This window comes from Echeneis naucrates, chromosome 22 (genome assembly GCF_900963305.1).
Source record: "Echeneis naucrates chromosome 22, fEcheNa1.1, whole genome shotgun sequence".
Taxonomy (NCBI): domain Eukaryota; kingdom Metazoa; phylum Chordata; class Actinopteri; order Carangiformes; family Echeneidae; genus Echeneis; species Echeneis naucrates.
In genome coordinates, this window is record NC_042532.1 from 12,961,530 (window position 1) to 12,986,457 (window position 24,928).

Below are 24,928 nucleotides of genomic sequence, written 5' to 3' on the forward strand. Positions count from 1 at the left end.
CAGTACAAATAACAGACTTAAATGTGCGTAATAGAGTGATAATAATTACTCATGGGGGGGGGGAGTTATCCATTATGTAAAGTGGATTCTGCTAACTGCAAGCTCTTAAAAAGATTAATCCATTCTCAATTCTCTCTTAAAGAAAATGCATGCTGTACAATGAACATAAATAAATTGGTAAAACACATTTCCAGCTAAATAGTTTCTCCTAGGGACATAATCTGTAAACAGCACTTACTTCAAGCAGAGTTTTTTTTACTGCAGTACAGATATTACAAATTCCTAATACTACATTTTACTTGTTAAATCAGAGAGTTTAAAACCCTGACTTTGTTGGTATAATAGTATTTTATATATAACCATATTAAATTAGAAAATAATCTAAAATTCTATAAATCTAAAAGAAAATCAGTGTGCAATTCCAAAATGTACAAATAAAACTACACTATATTGCCAAACGTTTTCGATTACCTGCCTTGACTCGCATACGAACTTCATCCCATTCTTAATCCAAAGGATGGTCCCTTCCTGTTCCAACGTGCACCAAGCAAGGTCCATAAAGACATGAGTGGGTGAGAGAGTTTGGTGTGGATGAACTTGACACCTTTTGGATGAATTAGAGCGGAGACTGAGAGCCAGGCCTTCTCCTCCAGCATCAGTGTGAGACCTCACAAATGTGCTTCTGGACGCGTGGTCGAAAATTCCCATGAACACTCCTAAAGCTCGTGGAAAACCTTCCCAGAAGAGTCGAAGCTGTTATAGCTGCTAAGAGTGGACCGACGTCATATTAAACCCTGTGGATTAAGAATGGGATGTCACTTATGTTCATATGCGAGTCAAGACAGGTGAGTATGTGTATATGTACACATTCAGTAGACGTGATTACACATGAATAGAGGGAATAATACAGTGAGAATTCACATAGGCTTAATTTTTTTAGCATAAATCAGATAGATTTTTCTTATTTTTGTATCAAAACGAGTTGAAGTTTGAGTCTGAACTGAATAGTGGTCACCGCTCTACCAGGACACTTATGAAATTGCCTTAATCCTGTTCAGGGGCCTGAATGGTCACTTTTACAGCATCTAACAACTGTGTACATAGTCGATATCTGCTGTATGGTTCAGTGTACGTATACACTAACTGCTACTGTCACCACTGTTATTACATACAGCGTATGTTCTTCTTGTCAGATAAAACACACATGACCAGTGTCTTGGAGCAGGATTAGGTCTGTTCTTAGACTGGTGGTATTTTTTAGTTTTAAGTGAAGATAGCGTGACTTAATTCCGGTTAAGAAATCTGGCCCATGCAGCCAAATTTCCACCCTGACTCCTTGACGTTGTTGGCAGCAGTTACACGAACCAAAACACAACTGCTGGTTTTCGTACTGCAGAGATTAACCATAAAACTCTTCAGGCAAGTTTGCAGAACTGCAAAGTTAACAAAACAGTTCTCTTAACATTTAGCAAGAAACAAATGTGATCAAAGACAAAACGGTTAAGTCAGTGAGTTATGTTTAAACCAGCATGCTCGAGTAGGGTATTTTAGAGAAAACACTGTGAAAATAGACAGAGTGTGTAGATAAGTACATAGAAAGTGGCAAAGACATGTTGTCCTGTACTTTTAGGTTAAATAAGGAGCTGCAGAGAGGTTACTTGCTGTTACTAGGATACATGGGGATAAAACTACAGTGTTCCCATATCTGTACGCCCTTTTGCTGTGACGGATTTTGAGGGATTTCTTCCCGTTTGTGAAGGTCTCTGGATCTGAGAAGATTGATTAGCTATATAATGGAAACTTAAGTTTTGCCCACGAGCAGTCATGTGTATTTTTATTTACTTATTTTCTGGAAGGCCATGCTTCTACCTCTCCCATTCCTGTAGATCTGGGAACTGGCTCAAAGCTGTTTGTAAAGATTTCAGAACTGCTTTTTTCTTTTTTGACTTTGTCATGTTTATGAGGGTGAAATGGCACCACCACAGGCCACAAGTCTCAAATCACATTGTTATTTGGTACACTGTATATGTCAGAAAGGTTTGGAATCAAGTCGTATCCCTGCATGGGGGGGGGGGGTGAGCGGACATATGGTATTTTCATGGTGGACATAATGTGTAAAAGGAAATATAGATGATGCACATTTGTTGTAATATTATGACTCTTTTTTTTTATCCCGTTTTCAGTTGATGCTCTATTTATCTGATGTTTTGACCCTGAATGAAGAGGCTGAAGTGTTTCTGTCCTGTCCTACCTCCAGCCCTGTTTCATGAACAACAGGCCAGCTGTCTAAATGTTAACATGTGTTGTCTGATGCATGTTTATATATTTTTGCTGTATGGTTATTTATTTAATAAAGATGGCTGTTGGGAAATACATTACAGACTTCTGCAGGTACTATTTTACTTGACTCATTTCCATTTTGAACCTTTAGATTATAAAAATGTCAAAGTTAGTTATTTGAGAGGAGTTTTAATCTGCTACCAGAGAGAAAAGCTCAACAGTGAATGAGTTTGTTAAAAGTTGATTTCCTGAAAGAGAGATCTCTACACACTACTTACTGATTACTGTGAAAGGAGCAACACCTCCCATTTCTCATCTGAAAAGGCCCTGAAGTGAAGTTTGGTCTTTCCTCACAGCAAGGATCTACTACTTCCTAGCCAACATAAAAATAAAGCAACTACTATAAACAGCGGCAGCTTTTACCATTGTGGAATACACTTAGTGGCTCTAAAGACAATTACAATGTCAGTAAACACCTGCAGGGGGAAAACAGAGAAAACATATTTAGCCATTAGAATTTCCCTTACCACTAAGCAGTAGTGTACATTTTAAGGCTTGCTCCACAAGATACTGAATACACTTCAGTCAGCAGGAACTTAACTGCTCTTTCTGACTGACAGGATTGTTGCAGTGCTTTGACAGACTTTTACTTATTTTTTTTCCTGATGTTTTAAGATCTTTGCTTATCTTTGATGCTCCATGCTGTCAGTGTGAAAGGAAATGATATATTAGAGCCAGCGAAAATGAAAAGCAATAGAGGAAAGTTATGTGTGTGCAGATTTTTCAATGAGAAAAACTTGTGATTAGAAAATGCTGAACACATTTTATTTTTTTTGTTTTGACAAAAGCTTAGAGGATGTGGTGCTGATGAAGATGATAGTAACAACAATCTCCCGAGATGCATTTGGAGTGGAAAGCTCACTCCAGAAGCAATAAGTGCGCAGCTAGACTTCTTTCCTCCACCCACCACTTTAGATAAAACTCATGCCAATAGTTATCTTCTTGAAGAGTTAAGAAACTTCCTTTGATCTTAAACAAAAATTTTAGATATTAAAACAATATAACTTAGGCCATAAATGAATAACATCTTTGTATTACTATTTACACAAGAGTGTCCGTTCTTGCGCATGAGTTCATATCAGGGGGAATGAATATGTGGGTGGTTTTCAAAATAACATAAAAACATTGCAAATCGCATGGAGTCAGACCATTTTTGTCCCCAAAGGCAGGAGACAAAAGCTGATTTTATGCCAGGTAGTAATGGGCGATAAAGTCTTTGCGATGCAACATCCCTCAAGTTTTGCAGATTTATATAGTCCGCTCTGAGTAAACTGGCTACATCACATTCACTTGCTCAATCATAGTCCTCAGTGCCAGACCTTGATCTCACCAGACCAGTCACAGGTGGCCACAGTTGCAGGCAGCACAGGATGCTGAGACACACACAAGCAGGGCTGGCTGTGGGCATGGAGGGTGTGCAGCATCCGAGCATTGTGGTAGTCGTAGAAGTGAGCGGAGCCGGTGGAGCTCCCAGAGGCCAGGATGGTCCCATCTGAAGAAAACTCACAACGCACTGCATATCCCTCCACCTGGGACAAAAAAATATGTACAATATATTGTATCATTTACAATGTCTTGGCCTTCAACTAGGAGACAATTCTACATCTGCAAAATAAACCAAATGCATAAGAAGGTCTATGTGAATGGTGATCCAGTAGATTACTGACTAAGACAGCTACAATGTTAAAGAAGAGTGTGATCCATTTAATCCTTTCAAAAGCAGAATAAAGCTGTGTGAGTAAGTCAAAGAGGTGCATTTTCCCGTTTTATCACCTGCTGGCTGTCCTTGAGCAAGGAAACTAAAATGTCACTATTCCAGTAGGTTTAAAAAAAATAAAATAAATACGATGTTATTAAGACATCAGAGCTGTAACAGGATGTTCCTGCAGAGGAGTACTTGTACTTATGCTGTTTTATATACACCCTTGTGTGTTAGTAAACAGTAAATTGTCTGTTTATTAGGAGAACCAAGCCAGAGGTAATCTAATCTGATGAACAGTCCTGCAGAAGCAAAACATCATGAGGGTTGTAGAGTCCACTTAGTGTTAAAATGTTTTGGTGGCTGTACTTTGTGATGCTGTTTTACTCTTTTACGTTATGAGAGGTGTTATCTGTTTATATCAGTGAGACCAGGCTTAATGCAATGCAGTGGAACGAAACGGTTGTCTGTCTTGCTGATTTGTAAGAACAAAAAAAGCTTGCGAGAAACCAATTGTTTCCTGTCCATTATGCATTTTTTCAGAATCGACAGTAGCATCTCACCAAACTGACACGGATGTTTGTAACCTACAGTCATATTCTGTGTGTTTGCCCTCGGTGGTTATATTGTATTGCATTTGGTGTGTTTGGGGATTATAGAGGAAACGCTGCAAGCAATCGATCTATACATGGTGTGCAGGTTATAATGAGTTCATCTGTGTGTATACGTTTATCCTGCCTTTACACTGTTTTGTGCTGAAGTTTGTGTGCGAGTATGTGAACATCCAATTTCAGCTCTTTCCATATTGATCACCAGACCCAGTGAAACCGCCATCCCACCCAAGAGGCAGCAGTCCTTACTGACCTTGTGCCCTTCGTATCGCCGCCTTTTGTTCATTCTGTAAGGCTGCTGGGAGGAGAACACTGCCACGTAGTTCCCATTGGTCTGGGCAACGAACGACTCCTCCAGTGGGTGGAGAGCCAGGCTCGGGCATGTGTATCTCTCCTGGTGGCAAAATGAGTGGAGGCAAAAATTAATTCATCATGTGACCGTTTCTTTCTGCTACTAACTGAAGTCAGCTGCATGATAGCTATTAATTTGAGGAAACCAAAGGGCAAAGTAAAGGACACATGTTATAATGTGATGCAATCAGCCTGTTATGGCCATTTTGAGAGGACACTTCCTGTTACATTTTCCATCCTTTCAGTAATATTCAGGGTAGAACAGAGATTTGAAGGACCCCTGAGACTGCCTGTACTGTTGTACACAACACAAATAAAGCACAAAGGCTATGACAGATCCATTTTTAAAACAGCTAACACTCAGGAGAGTCAAAATAGTATACAGTTCCACATGCATCATTGCAGAATGGTTTCACGTCATTTAATTTTACCTAAGATGGGAAGTGTGACCAAAAAAAAAAAAAAAAAAAAACTTCTTTTAAGACTTGATAGTTTGTATCACTATGTTCATTTAGCTAATTTTTACTTATCGAAACACACATTCCCTTACGTGGTAGATCTGGTTAGAGATTTTAGCTGTGGTCTGATAATCCCAGCCAATGAGGGTGCGGTCTGCAGAGTCTCTGCTCACACAGTCTGAGCTTGTTATGAAGTCAAGACCACCTCTCAAAAACAAGATGTCCAAGGTCTGCTGGATTGCTGCTTTGTACACTTTCACCATCTGGACACACACACACACACACACACACACACACACAAATTAGTATCTACCTCTTTAAAACTTTAAAAGCAGTTCAATCTAAAAGACAATGGGAAAGAGTGGAAGTGGGGGAGTGCAAAAATTCAGGTCTATAACCTGAGTAATGATCTCTGAGTTATTGCTGTTGTTGTAATTATATTAAAGTGAAGGTTTTATCCATGCCAACATAAAAATGTCGTATGAAGCAAAAAGACAAAAAGGTCTGAAATGAATAATAAAATCATTCCTTAAATCTGAAACAAAACCTCCGGGAAAAACAGAGTATAGTCAACTCGGCGGCGGACGCCACATGGGCGCAAACTTAAAACCCGTTTCTGTTAAGTGGAGAAGTCGTGCAATTCAGTCATTCATATTATAGGCTGGGGAGAACAGAGAACAACTTATTTATGTCTCTCTTCATTAGCTGTGTTATCAGATCAGATTTTCACTCAGTATGTGAATATATTCAGTTTAATTTCAGAGGCACTGAGGAAGAGGTAAGCAACTACGCTCTACATCACACAATTCAACTCCTGACCCTGTGACTGCAACATTAACTGTTGCTCCTCTGCTTTGTCACTTTACCCAAACTTTTCAGACTTACTCTTTACAAAGAGTTTTAACACAGTAGAGCAATTCCATTCATCCAGTTCAACTTCATGAGTCCATCTGGCAGCACTTCAGATCTCACAGAGCTTAAATGTTGTGCCGGCGGGTGGGTGAGGTGGTTTCAGCCCTTTTTATTCTAGTGAGGTAATCTCATTTTAGCACGACAAACACACAGCCTGGGGCTAAGAGTGACTGACAGCCAGTGTGCTACAACATTAACAAATTATTTGCTGAGGACTGTAGTGTTCTCACTCTGTTTCCACATTGACACTAACTAGCAGAAACAGTCCCAGTTGTATTAAGACTAAAACCAAGAAACATTTCAGTTTGCTGAGGGGAAAAATTACACGTGGACACATTGTGAAGACATGAATAGAATTATCATATAAATAGCCCATTAAGTTTAATAGCAGTATTAGGTTGCAGGTTCATGGGAACAATGTACGAGTCCTGAATCAAATTAAAATTTACTTTGACTAATTATTGAGGAAGCCTGCAGTGTTACTCATATGCGTATGTACCAGTATGATCCTTTTAGGGAAATAATGGACAGGTCATTGTACGGGGCCATGTGCAGACTAGCTTGATTGTACTGGTGTGTAAATCTGAGAGTATATAAAGAGGACATGAATGTGTTCAAAGCCTGCATAGAGTAGATTCATAAAGGTCAAAAAACAGTCTGAGCTGGAGTCAGTCAAAATGATAAACTGTAAGGAGGTTAATACGTTTGACCTTGCAGCTGCGAGAGTCCCAGGCCTTGACCACTGAACTGTAACCCCCGCACAGGAATACATCTGGGTTGCTGGGATGCAGGGCCACAGACATCACCTTGAACTGGTTGTCCATTTTCACTGTCTGCTGCCCTGCACACATTAAGAATTAAGAGAGAGAGGAACAACATCAGTGCTTCTATTGTCACTCGTGAACTATACATTATTGACTGACAACAGATTGTGATAAAAAAAAAAAGTATTCTTATGCTAAAGTAATTCATGTGTACTGTGGTTTCAGAAAATATCAGAGCTCTTCACATGAACCTGAACAGTGTCTAATTATAAATATTTTCAAATGACAAATATTGAGGCAAATTTATTACAAAAATGCTAGAAATAGAAAAACAGAAAAAGACAATGGAATAATAGATAATAAACACCAAACATCTTAATATCTAAAAACAATTCATTAACAAAAATAAGATTCTCTGATTTCACAGTCTTCCCCCTACTGTCACATTTCATTTCACATCTCACTTTGCTGCTGTTGCACCAATGTCAAATCCAGACACAGAGATGTACAGTAATAACTTATGAAATGGGGAAAAGATTCAATCAAACAAGTTTGAAGAAAAAACCTTGATGGAACTACAGATATTTATTTCAACAGCATATCATTTAATGTTTTATACATTCTTCATACACTGCATAAATCAAAAGGACTTTGAATTCACTTTGATTACGTAGGTCATGTTTCTCCAGACATTAAAATAAATTACTTACATAAACTCTCCAATTCATGAAACAACTCTGTCACATCCATGTCATTTACTTCCGAAAATCTTGAACTTCCGAGTGGGTTTAACTAGCCTTGGCTCTTGTTTAGGATGAACCCAGCGAAGACATAGTGACATGTCAAGGTTTAAGTGGGTATATGTCCCTGTGCAGTGTTTGCACCTTACTGCAACTTCAGCTGTTAGGGAGTGATTTCCAGTTCAACTCTGACCCCTGGCTGGTTTCTGTAATCTTTGACCCCTGAAATTTCCCCAAGTCACCAAGGCTGACCAAGTCATGACTTTTCTGCCTGGAGGGTATCACTCTTACAGCTGCTGTACACATCTGTCTGAACAAGCCAATTGGCTGCATGCTTCAGTGTGTTGTTCTTCATACTCTTTAATGGTTTTCTATAAATTCAAAAAGAAGGAGAGAAAAACCCCACATTTAAATTGATGAATTCAGACAAATGGGTTGTTATTGCGGGATGGAAAGCTTGATTAAACATCGGCTTTCTCAGCTGTCTCAACATCACTAATCTAAACATCATAAATTTCAACTACATCCTCCACCTCCACAAGACACAATTTCTGCTGAAATTCCTTTTTTCAGTCTATTAATTGAGCTCACTGCGAGGATACAGGCTTCCTTGGGAAAACAATTATATTCTGTGCAGCAAACATTTTGTGTAATTAATTTAATTGTGCTGTTGCCTTTGCTGATAAACCAAAAGATTCAAAAACAAGCTCACTAATAAAAGATAGAGTAAATTTTGCTGTGAGCTGCTGCCACATAGTGTTCCTGATTCAGATTCATGAGTCAATGAGTGGCATTAACGTGAAAGAGAAGAGAAGCTTTCTGTGATCATTTCAGGTCAAAGGTCAGCAGCATACCAGTATCAAGAATCTAGGTATTGATCACATGCCTTTGTCACAGAAAAAAACACTTCCTTTAATCTCAGTAGAGAGCACAGACAGTTCATTTTGATAAAACACAGCTTTTCTTTTCATCATTATATGTGCAGGCTCAGTGCACCAGCTGAACTGTGAATGCGTAACTCACTATAATGAAGGTGGGTGACAAGATTTACCAATAAAACTGCACGGATTTTGTCATCTAGACAGCAGCACAGTTTATTTGGAGCTATTTCATTCAAACATCACTCGACACAAAAAAGATTACTGAAACTGACAAAGATGTAGTGATATACAAAAACATGAACTACTGGTGGCTTTATCGAAATCAATTTTCAAATTTCACACTTACAACAAAAACAGTGAGAGGCTTACATTTTATTAAACCTGAAAAAGTGCAACCAAAAATTAATTTCCTGGGAAAGCCATGGAAAAACAGGTCCACAAGGAGCCAGAGCTAGACTATGAGTTCAGTCAAAGGCTATGCAAAGCAGTACACCTCAGGGTTCAACAGCTCCTCATTAATTCATCGAACAAACAACAAAGACTACATTGCAGTTAGTCCACAACAAAAACAAACTTTATCACACACTTGTTCTAAGACTTTCTGACTGTGCCTTCTTTAGAAACACAGAATAAGTCACATCTAATAAAGGACAGCAAAAATTAACCATCTTTCACTTAATGGCGGACTAGCTCACTCACACATTCAATTGCATTGATCCAAAGTTTTAAAAGGCAATTTCGTCAGGCTCCCACTTCCAGTTTAATTGGCTTACCCGCAGCGATAGAAAGATCTGTCATCAAGATTTGAAATTCATGTTTTGCGAAGACAATGAGAAATCAACATTCTCCTCGTAATAAACAGGGCATTGTCATGTTTTAATTAAGCAAGATAAATTAGCCTGCTTGAGAGGGGAGATAAGGGAAAACTGCAGTGATCTGTTCCTCCCTTGCTATAGTTTACTTTGTAGTACTGAGAGAACTGTGATCATGCTGTAGAGATGCCACATTGTGGAGGAGTACAGAGAGAAGGACATTAGGACAGGAGGGATGAGTCCCTTGGAGCAGTGGGAAGCAGGAAGAAGTAGATATCCTGCCTCATTACCAGCTCCACCAAAGCAGGGGGCTGTCACTGCACAATAAGGAAAAATTAGGAGGACCTTACTTGGTTTTGACATTCTATATCCATTAATATTTCCGATGTATTCCTGATAAGTGACAGCGAGTTTCTTCATAGCTAGTGCTAATGGCACCAGATATACCGAAGATTTAAAACACTATATATAACAGGTTAAAAAAAAATAAAAAAACAAGTGGAATATAGCTGGACAAAAATATATAACCAAGAGCTTCCTACTTCAACTGACATCGACGGAAAGCATGATGACTACCAAGCTTTCAGATTGAATGCCATTGCAGGCTTTAACAAAGACAGAATACCTCCCATCACCCATCACACAAATATTGCATATTATTCATCACTCTGTTTTATTTTATCATTAAAGCTTCCAGGTGAAACATGTGCAAACTGTCCAAAACATTGTATAGTGCTGAAGCATAATCTTAGGGGAGATAAAAAGAGAAGACAATTGAAAAATAAAAATGAAATGATGCAGTAAGCCATTAAAAATCAGTGCATGCTTAAAACTCTGGGAAATTTTCATACCACCATGAGGGCACATATGCAAGAAACTTAACAATTTTGTTCACAGCGGTCCAGAGCTAAAAATAACTAATCATTGTCAAATTGTCAGTAAAACTCAAAAAAACATTCTGTAAACCTAGTAGGTAACCACTTTAAAATAAAGAATTTAAAATAGGTCAAAATGCAGAGAAGCTTGCTGATTGCCTTTACCAGAAGCACTGTGTGTGTATGTATGTGTGTGTGTATTCCCTAGAAATGTGAAAGAGGTGTTAGGATAAAATATGTATATATTTTATATTATTTAAAATTTCTGTAAGTTCATTCAAGTTTGAGTGTCTTTGTAATTGATCGCTATTATTAATTATGCAAAACAATGATACGTAAAACAAATCCTTGTCCAAGCTCATATTGACGAGCTGTGGTGTACAAAATAAAAATGTCCAACAAATACTGGATGGGAGTTTTGTTATAACTTCATATGAAGACTTCTCATCAATTGGACTATCAGTTGTCTCAGATACACACTGATATCACGTCAACAAATCATTTTCTGGGAGATGATCCAAGACTTAACGGTGTGGTGTGACGCATTACTTTGGCCTTGGACTGTTGAGACATGTAGCTTGTAGCTCTTCTTTGAAAATAATTAATAATGTATTGCAATGAATCAAAATTCCATCTTCACAACCAAACTATTGCTGTAGCTACATTCATCAAATATGATTCTGCAAAACCAACATGAGGTGGAGGAGAAATGCACAAGTCCAGTCCAGTGCTGGCACTATTTTTTGTCTATTATTGGTTTTTGGAAACCAAGGACAACCTCCCTTCTGCCAGCGCCTGAAGAGATCTGGACAGAACACTCAAGTCTTGCATACACATGCACGATCTGACACGTCAACCTGTGGAAGCCTGTGGGCAAATGGGAATATTTTCCTAGGCCAGCCTCCACCAATGAGCTTTTCCAAGGACAGCCATGAATGCCTTGGACAACAGCTGCCACTTCACACTATTGCCCTGCAGATGAAATTCATTTATTTCACTCGGCAGCTCGAACGTTCTCTGTTTTTCTTTCTCTGAATTTATCCTGCCTCTTTTGATTTCTGTCTCATTCTTGCTCTCTTCTACCTTTCTCTCTCTGTGTTATGACTCTTAACCTGCTCTCCCCTTCTATATCCTCATCTCTCTCTCTACTATTGCTATTCAGCTGTGACAGCCTCCCTCTAGCCCAGCAGGAGTGGATGTAAGATTCTACAAATTAAATTGGGCACAAAAACAACTGCAAAGATGGCCAAGGAAAATAGGCCCAAACACTATTCTGGATGCATAGGTTCTCCAATAATTCCATTTCTCTGTAAACATAGCAATTGGGTCAGCACTTGGTTAGGTATACTGTGGTGAAATAAGGGGTCGGGTGTCCTACAAGACTCTCACTCTCTAAAGAGAGCTCAATCGAACTGAATAGGCCCAGCTGCCTCCCTTGTTAGAGTTGAGAGGCAAAACGTTACTGTTGGGAGTGTAAAGATTAAATTAATCCGAATTACAGTCTGACAATAAGATGAAAACACTCACTGTCACGTCACTTTTAGTAGAGATAGTGTTAACACATGTCCTACATGAATGGCAGCACCTTGGTGCAGTGTTGCTATACATTTCAGAAATAATAAATCTTCAGAAAAGATTGTAGTAATATCCACAATTATGTCAGTCTGTATTTAAATTATTATGAGGAAAATTATGCATGCAACTTGGCCTCCTTGTTCTGTTCACTGATCAAGTATAATTGGTTTTAAAGTGCCGGTTCTGTAATCTTAGCTCTTCTACATGAAATTGCTCCACAGCTGAGCTGATTTCTAACTCCCATATTAATATGCAACTAAATTGAATTTTTCTTCATCTCACAATACTACAGGAAGGTTTGGTTATTGCTCTGTCATGCCAGCAGCACACATCCACAGGTCCTCATCCTTTAAATAACAGGATTTTTTTCAATTTCAAACACTAATAAGTAACAGCAGTAGTATCAATATGAATAAGAATATTGAAATACCAATAAAAAATAGATAGACTGTTGCAGGATTAATGTGCAAGGGTTTCCTGGATATCTGGCATTACTTCAAAGCTGTTAGTGTGAATCTACCAGGACCTCCAGCTGTGCTGAGCAAGGGGCTTGGAGCTACTAAAGCATAAGACCAAAATAAACATTTGTTTGTTTATGGTTGTGGAAGGTGACGTTCCAGTATAAGGTCATCGTGGCTGCTCCTGTGGTGATGTATCCATTATTGATCTCCTCCCTGGAGCTGCCTGTGTGTTTAATGGGCTGGCCAAGCTATTATCCGGTAGGCTTTATTGGCAGTATTGACAAACATGCTGAGAGGGGAAGTGCAAACGGCAGCAAGTCATCACAGCAACACGTTGACCCTGGAGATGTAGATGCCACAGGGCTTTGAAACTGTGTCTATTGCATGTTGGTTTGCTTATAAATCCTCTGTCATTATTACATGCTGGTGAATGGACAGGAGTTTATGTTTAATTCTAAACAAACAAACAAACAAAAAAATCAGATTTATTTCTTCTATATGTCACATGTATGTCAGCATCAAGAGTCAACAAATATATAGAGTGTGCTAAGTATTTGATACCAAGAGAAAAAGAGAGATGAAGAGAGTGATCTGTCGCATGTTAGGAGTCATCTCCACTGAATCAGACACCCCCCAAATGACACAAACTGATAATTCACTAAAGTGTCAGTGCAGGATTTCAGATAACTACAGTAATCTGGTAATGGAGAAATGTAGGTCTTTTATAATAATGTTATGGATAAACAAAAGGATCCTTTGTTATTCACTTCATCAATGCTCACTTGATTTAAATACATTACGATAAAAGTAATGTTAGGCATATAGATATTGCTGCAATCTCTGTGTTAAAGTTTACATAAATTATTGAGTTGATATGGATGAAATTCACAATTTAAAAAGCTGGTGGGTCCCAGTGGATTATGGGGCACCACAAGCTGGAAGGGAACACAAGTTGTTTCATTTAAATCTTGAGAAAAGTGCCAGCAATTCTTACTTTTCTAGGAGGAATGGATTCATTAATCAGTTATGAAGAGTTAAATTCTAAAAGTGCAGATGAAGAAGGTGGCTGCCTCTGAAATGGGTCATGATTACAGGCAGAGAAAGACAGAGAGACTTGCGATTTGAACAAGTGGTTTATAAGAAGGTTTGGGGCTCACGGCACATATAAATTACTATACTAACTTTGAAATTTGAGTTAATGTAAGACTTTTTGACTGTAACTTTCACGATAAGAGGGGAAAACATAAAGCCACAGCGTAACTGCTCTGCTTTAGCGTACCTAACCACAGGTGAGAAGCACTGTAGGCACGTGCATACATTTATGAAATGTTGAGTTCAGTAGAAGGTAAATTCATAGTCACACACTTACTCACAAAAAGTAAATCTGGTGCTTTGTGGCACTGTATTCTTCAATCCTGCAGACAGAAGTGTTGCTATTCACCTGTCTCCGCGTCTGTGATCACAGCCGTGTTGTCAAATGAGCCTGTGAGAAGGTGTCGCCCGCAGGGGGTCCAACAGGCATCACGCACAGCTCCTGAGTGGCAGGTGTAAACCCTTAGGCATCGCCCACTCTCTGCTCCATCCCACACCTGCCAGACATGGTCACATCACATCAGGCCAAAGTCACAAATACACTTTGACTGCAGCAACATTTTTTTTTTTTTTTGACTGAGCACAAGCTCAAAAAGCTCTGGAAGAAAGACAAGACAAGCAAGACACTGCTTGCACTGCATGTAGGATGTGTGCTATATAACAACTTCTATCAAGAAGATCTAATGTTGCTTAACGTGCAATTTCAAAATCCACAACAGAAGAATGTATGACCCACATACCCGCTGTAGGATACAAAAAGCTGAAAGGTGACACTAAGCTCTCCCCAACAGCATGCAGTATCACAGAGAAGGAGTGGAGAATGAGAGACATCGGACATGCTTCCTTCACACAAACAAGAACAATGGTCTGCCAGATTTCAAGAGATTTCAAGGCTGTTTATGGGGAATCAAATACTCTAGGTCTTGGCATCCACTGTTCTCCTCACGAAGAAGTGGAAAAGAAAAACATTTTTTTTTTTGCTTGACGTATCCTCGAGTAGTGAAAATCTTTCATGCTGAAATGAGTATTAGAGAATGTAATCTGTCACTTTTTAGGCCTGAAAAAGATGTAATGCAAGTCTTCCTCACATAACCTTTCATTGTAATGACCAAAAAAAAAACAAAACGGAGATTATCCAAGTGCCACTGGGTAAATTTCGGATAACAAAGATATGAAATAGCCTGATTTGCAGGATTTAAAAGCAAAAACAACCACTGTGAATAATTATCTTAACAAATTACCTTTGAGCATGTCTATAAATCAGCTGCCTGTGGGGTGTAATGGCTTTAATGGTTTTGTACTGTTCGAGATTTCACTGATTAGAGACAGAACAGAGGACAAAATGAACCAGCAGCTTTCTGTTCATAACCACCGCCACAGCTATCCTGTCTAACACTGGACTGTGATATCTTGGTGCAAATTAGGTACCAAAGGGGTCTAAAAAAAAAAGAAGGCTGATTTATAAATGAGGTGTTCCAGATATATTCCAGAGTATTCTATTGTTGTTTTTTGGTTCTGCCTTTAATCATAGGTGTGGCCGTGTGTTTCAAAAATGATCACATGGCAAACTGACTGGTCAATACTGTGACATGTTTGTCATTAGATTCTGTGCTGATAAATACAAATGATTTTCTGTCAGGCATGTCAAAGAGCAACAGATTCTCCCTGAAGCCCAGGCTAAAATCCAGTGGGTGGTCTGGTGCCCAGTGAGACGAGGTATTACACTAGTGAAGCATTTTTTTCCTTTTCTGGTATTGCCAGGGCCAAAGAGGAACTCTGAAGACCCCTCTCTGCCTCATTCTGTGTTTCATTATTAAAGACTCCTTCATACAGCATATGAAACACACTGAATTACTGTGGCACAGTTCCCACAGGACACAGATGGGGAGAGACGGATTGAGGAGAGAGACATATCAATCTAGCAGGCAGGAGTTTAACAAACAGAATGCCAGAGATGCCTTCAGGGTGAAAATCAAGTAACAAAGGGTTAGGGTTAGACTAACCCTTTGACTCACATTTTCCATTGCCAAAAAGCTGAATATTGGAGATGCATCTATTAAGAATATTTCCATTCATTGTGCAACAGGCTACATCAGCACTCTCTAAGATCTTAGGTTTAGGGAAACACTGCCATCTCAAGGTAACATGAAGATCTGTTAAACAGCAACTGATGACAGCCTCCATCACCTCAAAAGCTTTAAAGTAAACACAGACTTTTATATAACAAGTCTGACAAAGTGGCATGTTGCTCAAGCTCTGTTTCCAAGCTGCTCTGTATGACAGTATTAAGGATTGTGCACTGTAGCAACTCCATTCAATCCACACATAATTGAAATAACCTTGCATTATGTAAAAACCGCTACATTGGTGCAGTTCACCGCTTCGTTATTTGCATTCCCCTTAAATCCGCAGACCACTTAACAGAAAAATTCTGTGGATCCTCACGGTTGACTCAGTGGGATAATCTGCTTTCCAAATGACTCTAGCTAATTAAAACTAAATTGGTGTTCGTGTTATCAACTTAAAACTGCTGCCTTACACCTGCTGTAGCCATGGTGACAACAGCTGCAGAGAGACTGAAATAATAATAGTCAGAGACCCCGCCTCTGAGGAGGTGATAGACAGGATGGAGGAAGAGGTGTCAGAAGGTGTCAGTGAAGAAACACAACCACAAAAAGGGAAAGTGTCAAGACTTTGTGGAGTATGTTCCCTCTCTGTCTTCAGCCAAACTGAAAAATGTTGAATGTGGAACGATATTATCCACAACCCTGTACACTATTTCAAAAATAATAAGAGGAAATGATGATGATGATGATGGTGATATTCTGCTTTTGCCCATTTTATATCATTTTAAATAGAAAATTTTTGGTTGTTGGACAGTCAGAACTAAAACGCTTTTTCTTTGGTTGTCTTGGTTCTAAGAAATTGTGATATTCAACATGTTTTACAGTTTCTTTACGTTTTGTACATTCAGTTTTTTAGAGAAAGTAATATGCAGAATACTGAACAACAATTAATCCACAGAGATTAAAAATGGTAATAATAATTGTAAATCCTACATTTTTAAAGGTTTACATTTCATATAATTCATGCTTGGATTTTGTGAGTGTTAACTGATTTACATAATGAGAAACTGATGTATTGCTGCTATGGTTACTTTTACTTTATTGTACTGCATTTTGCATGTTTATTTACCATGGTGGATGAACTACTGGCCAAAAAAGGGCCTCCATCAGATTCAAAACAAATCATTTCTATGTCATTTCACCGCTTTTTTAATTGTAGATTGTTCATTGACGAATACAAGTTCTGTTAAGTGACAATAATATAGCTGGGTATAAAAATATACTAAATAAATGAATGTCATGTATTATTGTATAAAAGAACAACTGAAACATAAAATACAATACAACTATAGCTTCATATAATCCAAAAGTCATTTCCCAGTCTATGTCTGACAAACTGAAATAAAAAGTAATTTCATAAAGTAAACTCAATTGTGAAAACTGAGTATCTCTTAGCTAAGTTTGAACTTTCAGGGGTAACTGATATCAGCTGAAAGGTTAAATTAGCTTTTATATATGCTCCTCTACTGGTTTCACAGGAGACACCTGGTTTAGCAGCTGGAGATAGACAAGAAAATCTTTCATATTAACAACCAATTCCTTTTTTCCCTTTGCTAGTCTCTACCATCTGCTCCAAACAGATCTTTCCATGAGCCAGAAGAGGTGGCTCCATACTGCTGCATTTGTAAGTTTATGCAAATTATCTCTTGAATATTTAAATTTTTAACTATTCCCAGTCTTTTTGGGATATCTCTGGGGTAGGTGATTTTATACTGGGGCAGAAATATTTAGTAACTGGCGAAAACCTGCATTGTTTGACCTTTACAGTAGGGACATAAGAGATTGTTTCCCGATGTGAAATAATGAAAAGGGGGAGAAATGTGAAAAAGATATGGGGGGGTGGCGGGAGAAAGAGAGAGAGAGAGAGAGAGAGAGAGAGAGAGAGAGAGAGAGAGAGAGAGAGAGAGAGAGAGAGAGAGAGAGAGAGAGAACGCCAACAAAGAGAAAGGAACTCCCATGGGTCTTGACATACATTCAACTGACAGTGACAGATATGATTCTAAAGTGGTTTATGGTGCATCAATAAATTGAGGCAGCAGCGCAGATATTCGCCTCCTGTCTGGAACACCAGGCCAATTAAATGGAATGTCAGGTAAAGACCTCCCTGATCTACTTGGCACCTGCCTGGAACTATGCTGATAAATTGATACAGACCACCAAATATATTTAGCAAACAACCTGAGAGAGGACAGCACGTTTTAATCACGGTAAAACTGAAACATCAATTGTTCAATCGAGTTTAACTAAAATATTTGAGTAAGCACTGCAGTAAAAATCCTATATCAGCTCATCTTTAGATTTTATAGCCCCCTAGACGTGACTCATTACAGAGGACAGTGATATCTTGGTTGTGGCTACTATTACCTTGAAAGTTTTGTCCATGGAGGCAGACAGCAGCAGGTGACTGATATGAGGTACAGGACTCCACTGCACTGTGTTGACTGGGCCCTGGTGGCCTCCCAGGCTCATCAGAAGTCTCCTTGGTATCTTGGCTGCATCTGGCTTGTGAGCAAGATATGGCTTCACTACTGCCGACACATCTGAGAGAATTTGGCTTTGCATGCTCTGATTCCCCACGACTTGCACTGCTGGATCCTTTTGGTTTGCAGTCTCTACTGAAGGGGCAAGTTTCTTCCTCTTAGGAATGTACGGCCTGACACCAGATGGGACAGTGTGGTGCCTTTTTGTTGAGTTCATCCCGTCACTAAAGTTTTGTGGCATGTGAGAAATCTGCCCCTGCGTCTCAGGTAAATTCCAAGGAGCAGCAGCATCTCTCAAATGCTTAGTTTGTGCAGTCCTGTCCAGCTTCTGCGAACGGTGGTGCAGTGCAGAATGTCTTTCTGAGATATTCCCATGATACTCCAATACTGCTCCTTCAGGGCCAGGGGTCAAACTTCTGGGGCTGGGTGTTGCCTTTGCATTACTACAGACCACATGTTTTTTGGTTTGTTCATGAGGCACAGCTGATGCTTCATCCTGGGTTTGATTCAGAGATTCATCCTCCGACTCTGAATCCTCATAAGCCACTAATGAAGACATCTTAACAGAGCACCCTTTAAAAACACAAAGTAAAAAGGGACAACAGGTAAGCTTTAAGTAGTTATTTTTATAAAGATACCCAACGGTGGCACCTAGTGGGTGTTTAGGTTTCTGTGCCTCATCGTCGCATGCTCAATTGACACTTGCAGCCACTTTTGATTAAATGAGACACATTTGGTGAGAATTTCCTATCAGCAGTAAGGCCAGATGTGTAGCAGTGACAAAAAATATTAATGAAGAAACCCCACTGTTGTCTAAAGAAAAAAAAACAACCACACATGCACAAACAAAACAACTGAAATTAGCATGTCGCGCTAATGCTACATGAGTAGTTATGTGGTTAATTCTTCTTGTCGAGTCAAAACAAAAATCAAAGAAGAAACAGATAAAAATATCCAGAGAGGTTAATTCACCTCTTCCAGACAGAAGAAACACGCTGATTATGATGTGAGTTGGCTTATAAACGGACAAACTAAACGCTGTTACTCAAAATGTCAACTTAAATCCTGAAGTTTATCGCTAAGTCTTGGGCTTTACGTTAGTGGCGGATAGCAAAATAAGCTAGCGACAGCCATTCACTTTTACTGTCCAAAGCCAAATGTGTCTCCAAAAAAGAAATAAAAGCCATGTGGGGAATCTGTCTCCAGCCCTTTTTACCTGGAGTCCGGTAAAATTATCAGCATGATCCCATTCAGACCGTTTACAGTCACATTTCTTAGCAGCATCCAAAACCGGTTAAGAAAACACAACCCTTCAAAATAAAAGTAACGTTTCGCATTGTCCAGTCATATGTCAGTCATCTTGGCTTCAAAACTTTTATTTTGAAATCGCCAGTAAGAAGCAATAGATGTGGCAAATGCGAGCTCTCTCTCTTCCGATGTGTTGCTTTAGGTTTACTGACGTGTTATCAGTGCGTCTGGGTTCCCTAAAAGGAATTAAAAAATTACAAAAAGGCTTATTTGCTGTAAAAGCAGCTATCAATCTGGGCTTTCCATATTAATAAATTTGCGTCGGAACTGTTGAGGGGGTCGTGTTGTGTCGGAAGAATTACACCCGAACACTACCTCACTTAGGCTGATGCAAGTTGTCAGTCGTCTGTGTGAAGGCTATTTTACGGTATGCCGGCTGCACATTTCTGTTAATTCTAACATAAACACTAGCTTTCCGGAATGCTTGCTATTAGTGTTATATGTAGCATGTAGCGAAGTAAAATCAACCCAAATAACAGATAATATGCGATGCTCAGTTGAGAAATAGCTAGCTAAGTTAGCTGTTGTGTGTTCGCATATGGCAGTCTTCTCACAGTACAGCTTCGCTGTTCATGCTGTTCATTTTGACCCAGATTCTACTCGATATGTCGCATTAAATGTTTTTATCCCGTATCCTGGCCAGCATAAAGAAGATGACAGACTGTCAGGGTGATGGGGATGGAGCCAACACGCCAATGGAGCTGTATGACAAACTAAATGTCCAAGGAGAGAAAGTCAGAGCCTTGAAAACAGCCAAAGCTGAGAAAGTGAGTGATTGTGAACTACTCTGTGAAAACTGTATTTTTGTAGTTTTGTATCAACAACAACAAAAAAATCTCCTCTGTCATGTATGTTGAATGAACTGATGTTTTTAAACGTCAGTCTTCTGCCCGACTCTGATGGGATTTGGCTGCTTCTGTTTGTTTAGTTTTTCTAACAGCAGTGTTTGGGTTCTCCAGGCTGAAATCGACGCTGCTGTCCAGTTGCTGCTCAAGTTGAAAGTTGACTACAAAAAGATGACCGGTCAGGATTACAAAGCCGGATGTCCACCCTCAGAAACCTGCATCATCCCTGACAATGGGCCAGCAGCAGATGGTGAAAATAATGAAGATACAGTTGACCCATGGAACGTTTCTACTACTAATGCAAAGGGGGTTGACTATGATAAACTCATAGGTAAGATTCAAATGATCTTTAGGAATGGTCTTCCATTTCTCTGTTTTATTATTAGTTTTGGAAATATAGTACTAATTGTGGGGCCCATTGAGGGTAGTTCAAGCAGACTAATTTACATTGTGGCTTGTCTTTGTTTAGTGAGGTTTGGCAGCAGTAAAATTGAAAAGGAGCTGGTGGACAGAATAGAAAAGGTCTCGGGGCAGAAAGCTCACCGCTTTCTAAGAAGAGGAATCTTCTTCTCACACAGGTCAGTATTTGAGGAAATTAAGATATTTAATCAGAATTACAGAATTATTACCAAGTGATTGGTAATAATTCTACCCACAAGCTCATTCAGAAATGATAGGGTAGCAGCATAGAGGTATTGTTTCCTGAACCTTTTACCTTGGTACAACCATTCAGGGTTTTCTTAGTTAGGAAAACAAGTGGTGGCAAGAAGCTGAGAGTTCACAGGGAACGATAAATCACCAAACTATTTCTGCTTTTTTTATTATTATTATATTATTTTTTTACAGAGATATGCATCAAGTATTGGATGCATATGAGAAGAACAAGTCTTTCTACCTTTACACTGGCAGAGGTCCATCCTCTGAAGCCATGCACGTTGGGCATCTCATTCCCTTCATCTTTACCAAGTAAGTTTTTCCCAGCTATATTTTCAGCAGTTGGCATGTATTACTATTTTTCTACTGATTGAAATTTGTAACAAAAACATATTTTATTATCATTCCAGGTGGCTTCAGGATGTATTTGACATTCCACTGGTGATCCAGCTGACTGATGATGAAAAGTATCTGTGGAAAGATCTAACAATCGAAGAATGCCACCGCTTTGCTGTGGAAAATGCCAAGGACATCATCGCCTGTGGCTTTGATGTCAACAAGACCTTCATTTTCTCCGATCTCGACTACATGGGGTAAAATATGACATAAAGTTCTTTGATTGTCTGGCAGACCTTGGTGCTGAGGCATAAGGATCCATGTTTAGCAATAAAAAAATCCACATTATTTTATGATGCGACCCAAGGCAGTCTGGATTGTCTTGTTTTGTTTTGTTTTTTAACATCCTCATTTTGATTGATTTTCTGCAGGGCATCCCCTGAATTCTACAGGAATGTGGTTAAGATCCAGAAGCATGTCACATTCAACCAGGTCAAAGGAATCTTTGGCTTTACAGACAGTGACTGCATTGGTAAGACAACTTCAGTGATGGAAAAAAAAATACAGCATTTGATTTTGAGGAGTCTTCCAAATAGTTTCATAATATGGACACTAAAGGAAAAAATAACTAAGTGCTAAAAAATGCAGATAACTGCTTCCCACAGAGCTGTTTTAAAATTATTTAATCAGGACAGGCTCTCAAAAAAACTACAAAAAACAGATACTTTTACACAAAAGAAATCTCAATCGCCAGCAAATGTTTGGTACTTTTGTACTCGTGTAAACATTATTGAATGTATTGTCCTGAGTCCTGAAGTGTAACTGTAGGAACACTTTGGGTTTGTTTGTTTGTTTTTTTCATCTATCCAGGAAAGATCAGCTTCCCCGCCATCCAGGCTGCTCCATCCTTCAGTAACTCTTTCCGTCATATATTTGGAGGCCGGAAGGACATTCAGTGCCTCATCCCTTGTGCTATAGACCAGGTCAGGGCAGCAGTTCATCAGTACAAAATAAAATAACACTGTGCACTGCCATTCATTGTTTACCTTGAAAAGTGTCTCTCTCCTGCAGGACCCTTACTTCAGGATGACCCGTGATGTAGCTCCAAGGATCGGCTATCCCAAACCAGCATTGCTGCACTCCACCTTCTTCCCCGCCCTGCAGGGAGCGCAGACTAAGATGAGCGCCAGTGATGCTAACTCCTCCATCTTCCTCACAGACACTCCCAAGCAAATCAAAAACAAGGTGCTGCTGTTAGTTGTTCTTAAAAGTCAATAGATAGGAGTCCGATTTATCTTGCCTGTGTTTGTGAATAGCTCGTGTAACTGCCACTCACAGGTTAACAAACATGCATTTTCGGGTGGAAAAGACACAGTTGAAGAGCACAGGAAGTTCGGTGGAAACCCAGATGTAGATGTCTCCTTTATGTACTTGACCTTCTTCCTGGAGGATGATGAACAGCTGGAGAAGATCAGACAGGTGAGGCTGTAAAGACAAAGCGTTAAAATATTATTTATCAGACTTCTCTTACCCTTCTATTTGTCTTTTGTAAAATTTTGAATCTGGTCTATCTATCTTCTCTGCTCACTCATCTCTTCTCTGCAGGACTATACAAGTGGAGCTCTTCTAACAGGAGAACTGAAGAAGCTGTTGATTGAGACTTTGCAGCCAATGATCGCCCAGCATCAAGAAAGACGCAAACAAGTTACAGATGAGACAGTGAAGCAGTTCATGACTCCAAGATCTTTGAATTTTAACTTCTAGTAATTTTGAGCTTGGTCGAGATGTTAGAGGTCATTATGTTGTCAATCTCAACACAAGAACAAATACTGCATCTGTTTTTTCCATTTGAAATTGGCAAATGGACATTCTCTCATACAGTTTGCATCCATACGGGAGATGATGAGGTTCTCTGTGTTAAAATTAAGCATGGCATTGCCCACGCCTTCTCACTAATTGTCAAACTTACTGTTAAATGTGCTTATTTATCTTAAAGGAGTGTGCCACTGTAACATCACACAAGCCCTGCTCTTCATCCTGAAATCAGCTTAGGAGATAGAGACAGTTATGATGCATATTGAGACAAACAATAATACAGCTACACATCCCCTTTGCAGAATATTGACTAAGTCTTGAACGAGACTGAAGATAATAACTGTCACTGTGGTTATTAAAATAGGTGAGCTGTAAATGATATGAGAGGGAAAAATATGATGGTGAAATGTAATGATACTTTCGGCTCTTAAGAGGTTTTTGCACTTACCAATAAGTCTTTATCTGTCGTCATTAAGGGAATTAAAGTAAATGTAAACTTCACCAAATTCTTTTGTCAAAGTGAGGTCTAAATCATTAGGGCCTAATTCAACACATGTCCAGACAAAAAATTAAAGTGGACTTCAAAATCAAGAGTTTTCAATGCATGTTGTCATATTGTGGACCTATTGTGACTGTAAAGGCCACAGTATGTCCCTGTCCCCATGTCTCATGGCTGAGGGGGATGTCATTCAGTTTCTACAGTGATTTTTCTGATTTTAATTTGTTATTCATCTCACTTCATGTTGGTGTCAGCGTATAGATGGGTAAAATATTTTCGAACCCATTTTTCCCCACAAAATCACACACATATGTATCAAAATAGGCATTACAATGACTACACCACAGGCATTTGTTTTTCGGGCGAGACATTTTGACAACTTTACAGTTGGGTCAGGTTCATATTTATCAAGGAATAATTTCAGATGTCCATTCATCATACTGTTAAATATGTACTTTAACAGGTTGCCATTAAATCTGTATGTAACAGTTGCTTTCAACTTCACTGTGCTTTTGTTATACTATTGAGCAGCCTTTTTGGCCAAAGCCTACTGAAGTTGAAATTACTGATGACTTCATTTGCTGGAAGGAGGGTGCTCTGCCTGTCATTAAAAAAAATTCTCATTCTGTGATGGCTGGTCACTGAAGACTCGTTGTGTATGTATTTCTTCCAATGGAAAGGCAAATTAAACATCCATCCCATAGCTACATACCTAAGGTTAATGTCAGATAGCTCTCCTCACCGGTAACAACAGCATTGGTCATGTTGTGCTCTAACCACGTGAATAATGAACGAAAGACCCGAAGAGCCGGAGTACTTATGAAGTACTATCAGGAACCAGACATGGAGCACACAGGACAGGAGAGGAGACAGACAGCTGGAGGACATTACTGAGTGGAGCTACAGAATCTGAACAGTTTAGGGAAAGAGAGAAGAGGCTGAAATCTGAGCTAAGTACAAGTTTGATAACAGTTTACTGTCTATGGATCAACATGAGGTAACAACACAACCTCCACAGAGACCCCGACCCCTCCAGAGACTAAACCAGACCAGAGACTGGAGCCCTCCAGAGACTAAACCAGACCAGAGACTGGACCCCTCCAGAGACTAAACCAGGTCAGAGACTGGACCCCTCCAGAGACTAAACCAGACCAGAGGCTGGACCCCTCCAGAGACTGAACCAGGTCAGAGACTGGACCCCTCCAGAGACTGAACCAGGTCAGAGACTGGACCCCTCCAGAGACTAAACCAGACCAGAGACTGGACCCCTCCAGAGACTAAACCAGACCAGAGG

The 24,928-nt window shown here is 39.4% G+C and overlaps 2 protein-coding genes across 4 annotated transcripts; one reads left to right on the top strand and one right to left on the bottom strand.

The window, feature by feature from the left end:
• Nucleotides 1-657: 657 nt before the first annotated feature.
• wdr25 (WD repeat domain 25) lies at nt 658-24,709 on the bottom strand. Of its 3 annotated transcripts, XM_029493939.1 has the most exons (10): nt 22,909-24,709; nt 22,657-22,805; nt 22,367-22,478; nt 18,062-18,750; nt 13,921-14,068; nt 7,082-7,212; nt 5,552-5,722; nt 4,904-5,044; nt 3,660-3,869; nt 658-794 (listed from the first exon to the last, which is right to left on the bottom strand). In XM_029493939.1, the coding sequence occupies exons 4-10, from the start codon at nt 18,734-18,736 to the stop codon at nt 783-785; spliced, it is 1,488 nt and encodes a 495-aa protein (XP_029349799.1). In that variant the 5' UTR covers nt 18,737-18,750; nt 22,367-22,478; nt 22,657-22,805; nt 22,909-24,709; the 3' UTR covers nt 658-782. The 3 variants fall into 3 exon arrangements, with proteins under 3 accessions (XP_029349799.1, XP_029349797.1, XP_029349798.1); XM_029493937.1 differs by lacking the exon at nt 658-794 and having other exon boundaries at nt 3,098-3,869; XM_029493938.1 differs by lacking the exons at nt 658-794; nt 22,367-22,478; nt 22,657-22,805; nt 22,909-24,709 and adding an exon at nt 19,394-19,461 and having other exon boundaries at nt 3,098-3,869.
• On the top strand, nt 19,628-24,275 carry wars1 (tryptophanyl-tRNA synthetase 1). The gene is made up of 11 exons (XM_029493940.1): nt 19,628-19,852; nt 20,129-20,252; nt 20,445-20,661; nt 20,800-20,908; nt 21,177-21,296; nt 21,395-21,577; nt 21,752-21,852; nt 22,191-22,303; nt 22,392-22,565; nt 22,659-22,799; nt 22,926-24,275. The coding sequence occupies exons 2-11, from the start codon at nt 20,139-20,141 to the stop codon at nt 23,082-23,084; spliced, it is 1,431 nt and encodes a 476-aa protein (XP_029349800.1). The 5' UTR covers nt 19,628-19,852; nt 20,129-20,138; the 3' UTR covers nt 23,085-24,275.
• Nucleotides 24,710-24,928: the final 219 nt, after the last annotated feature.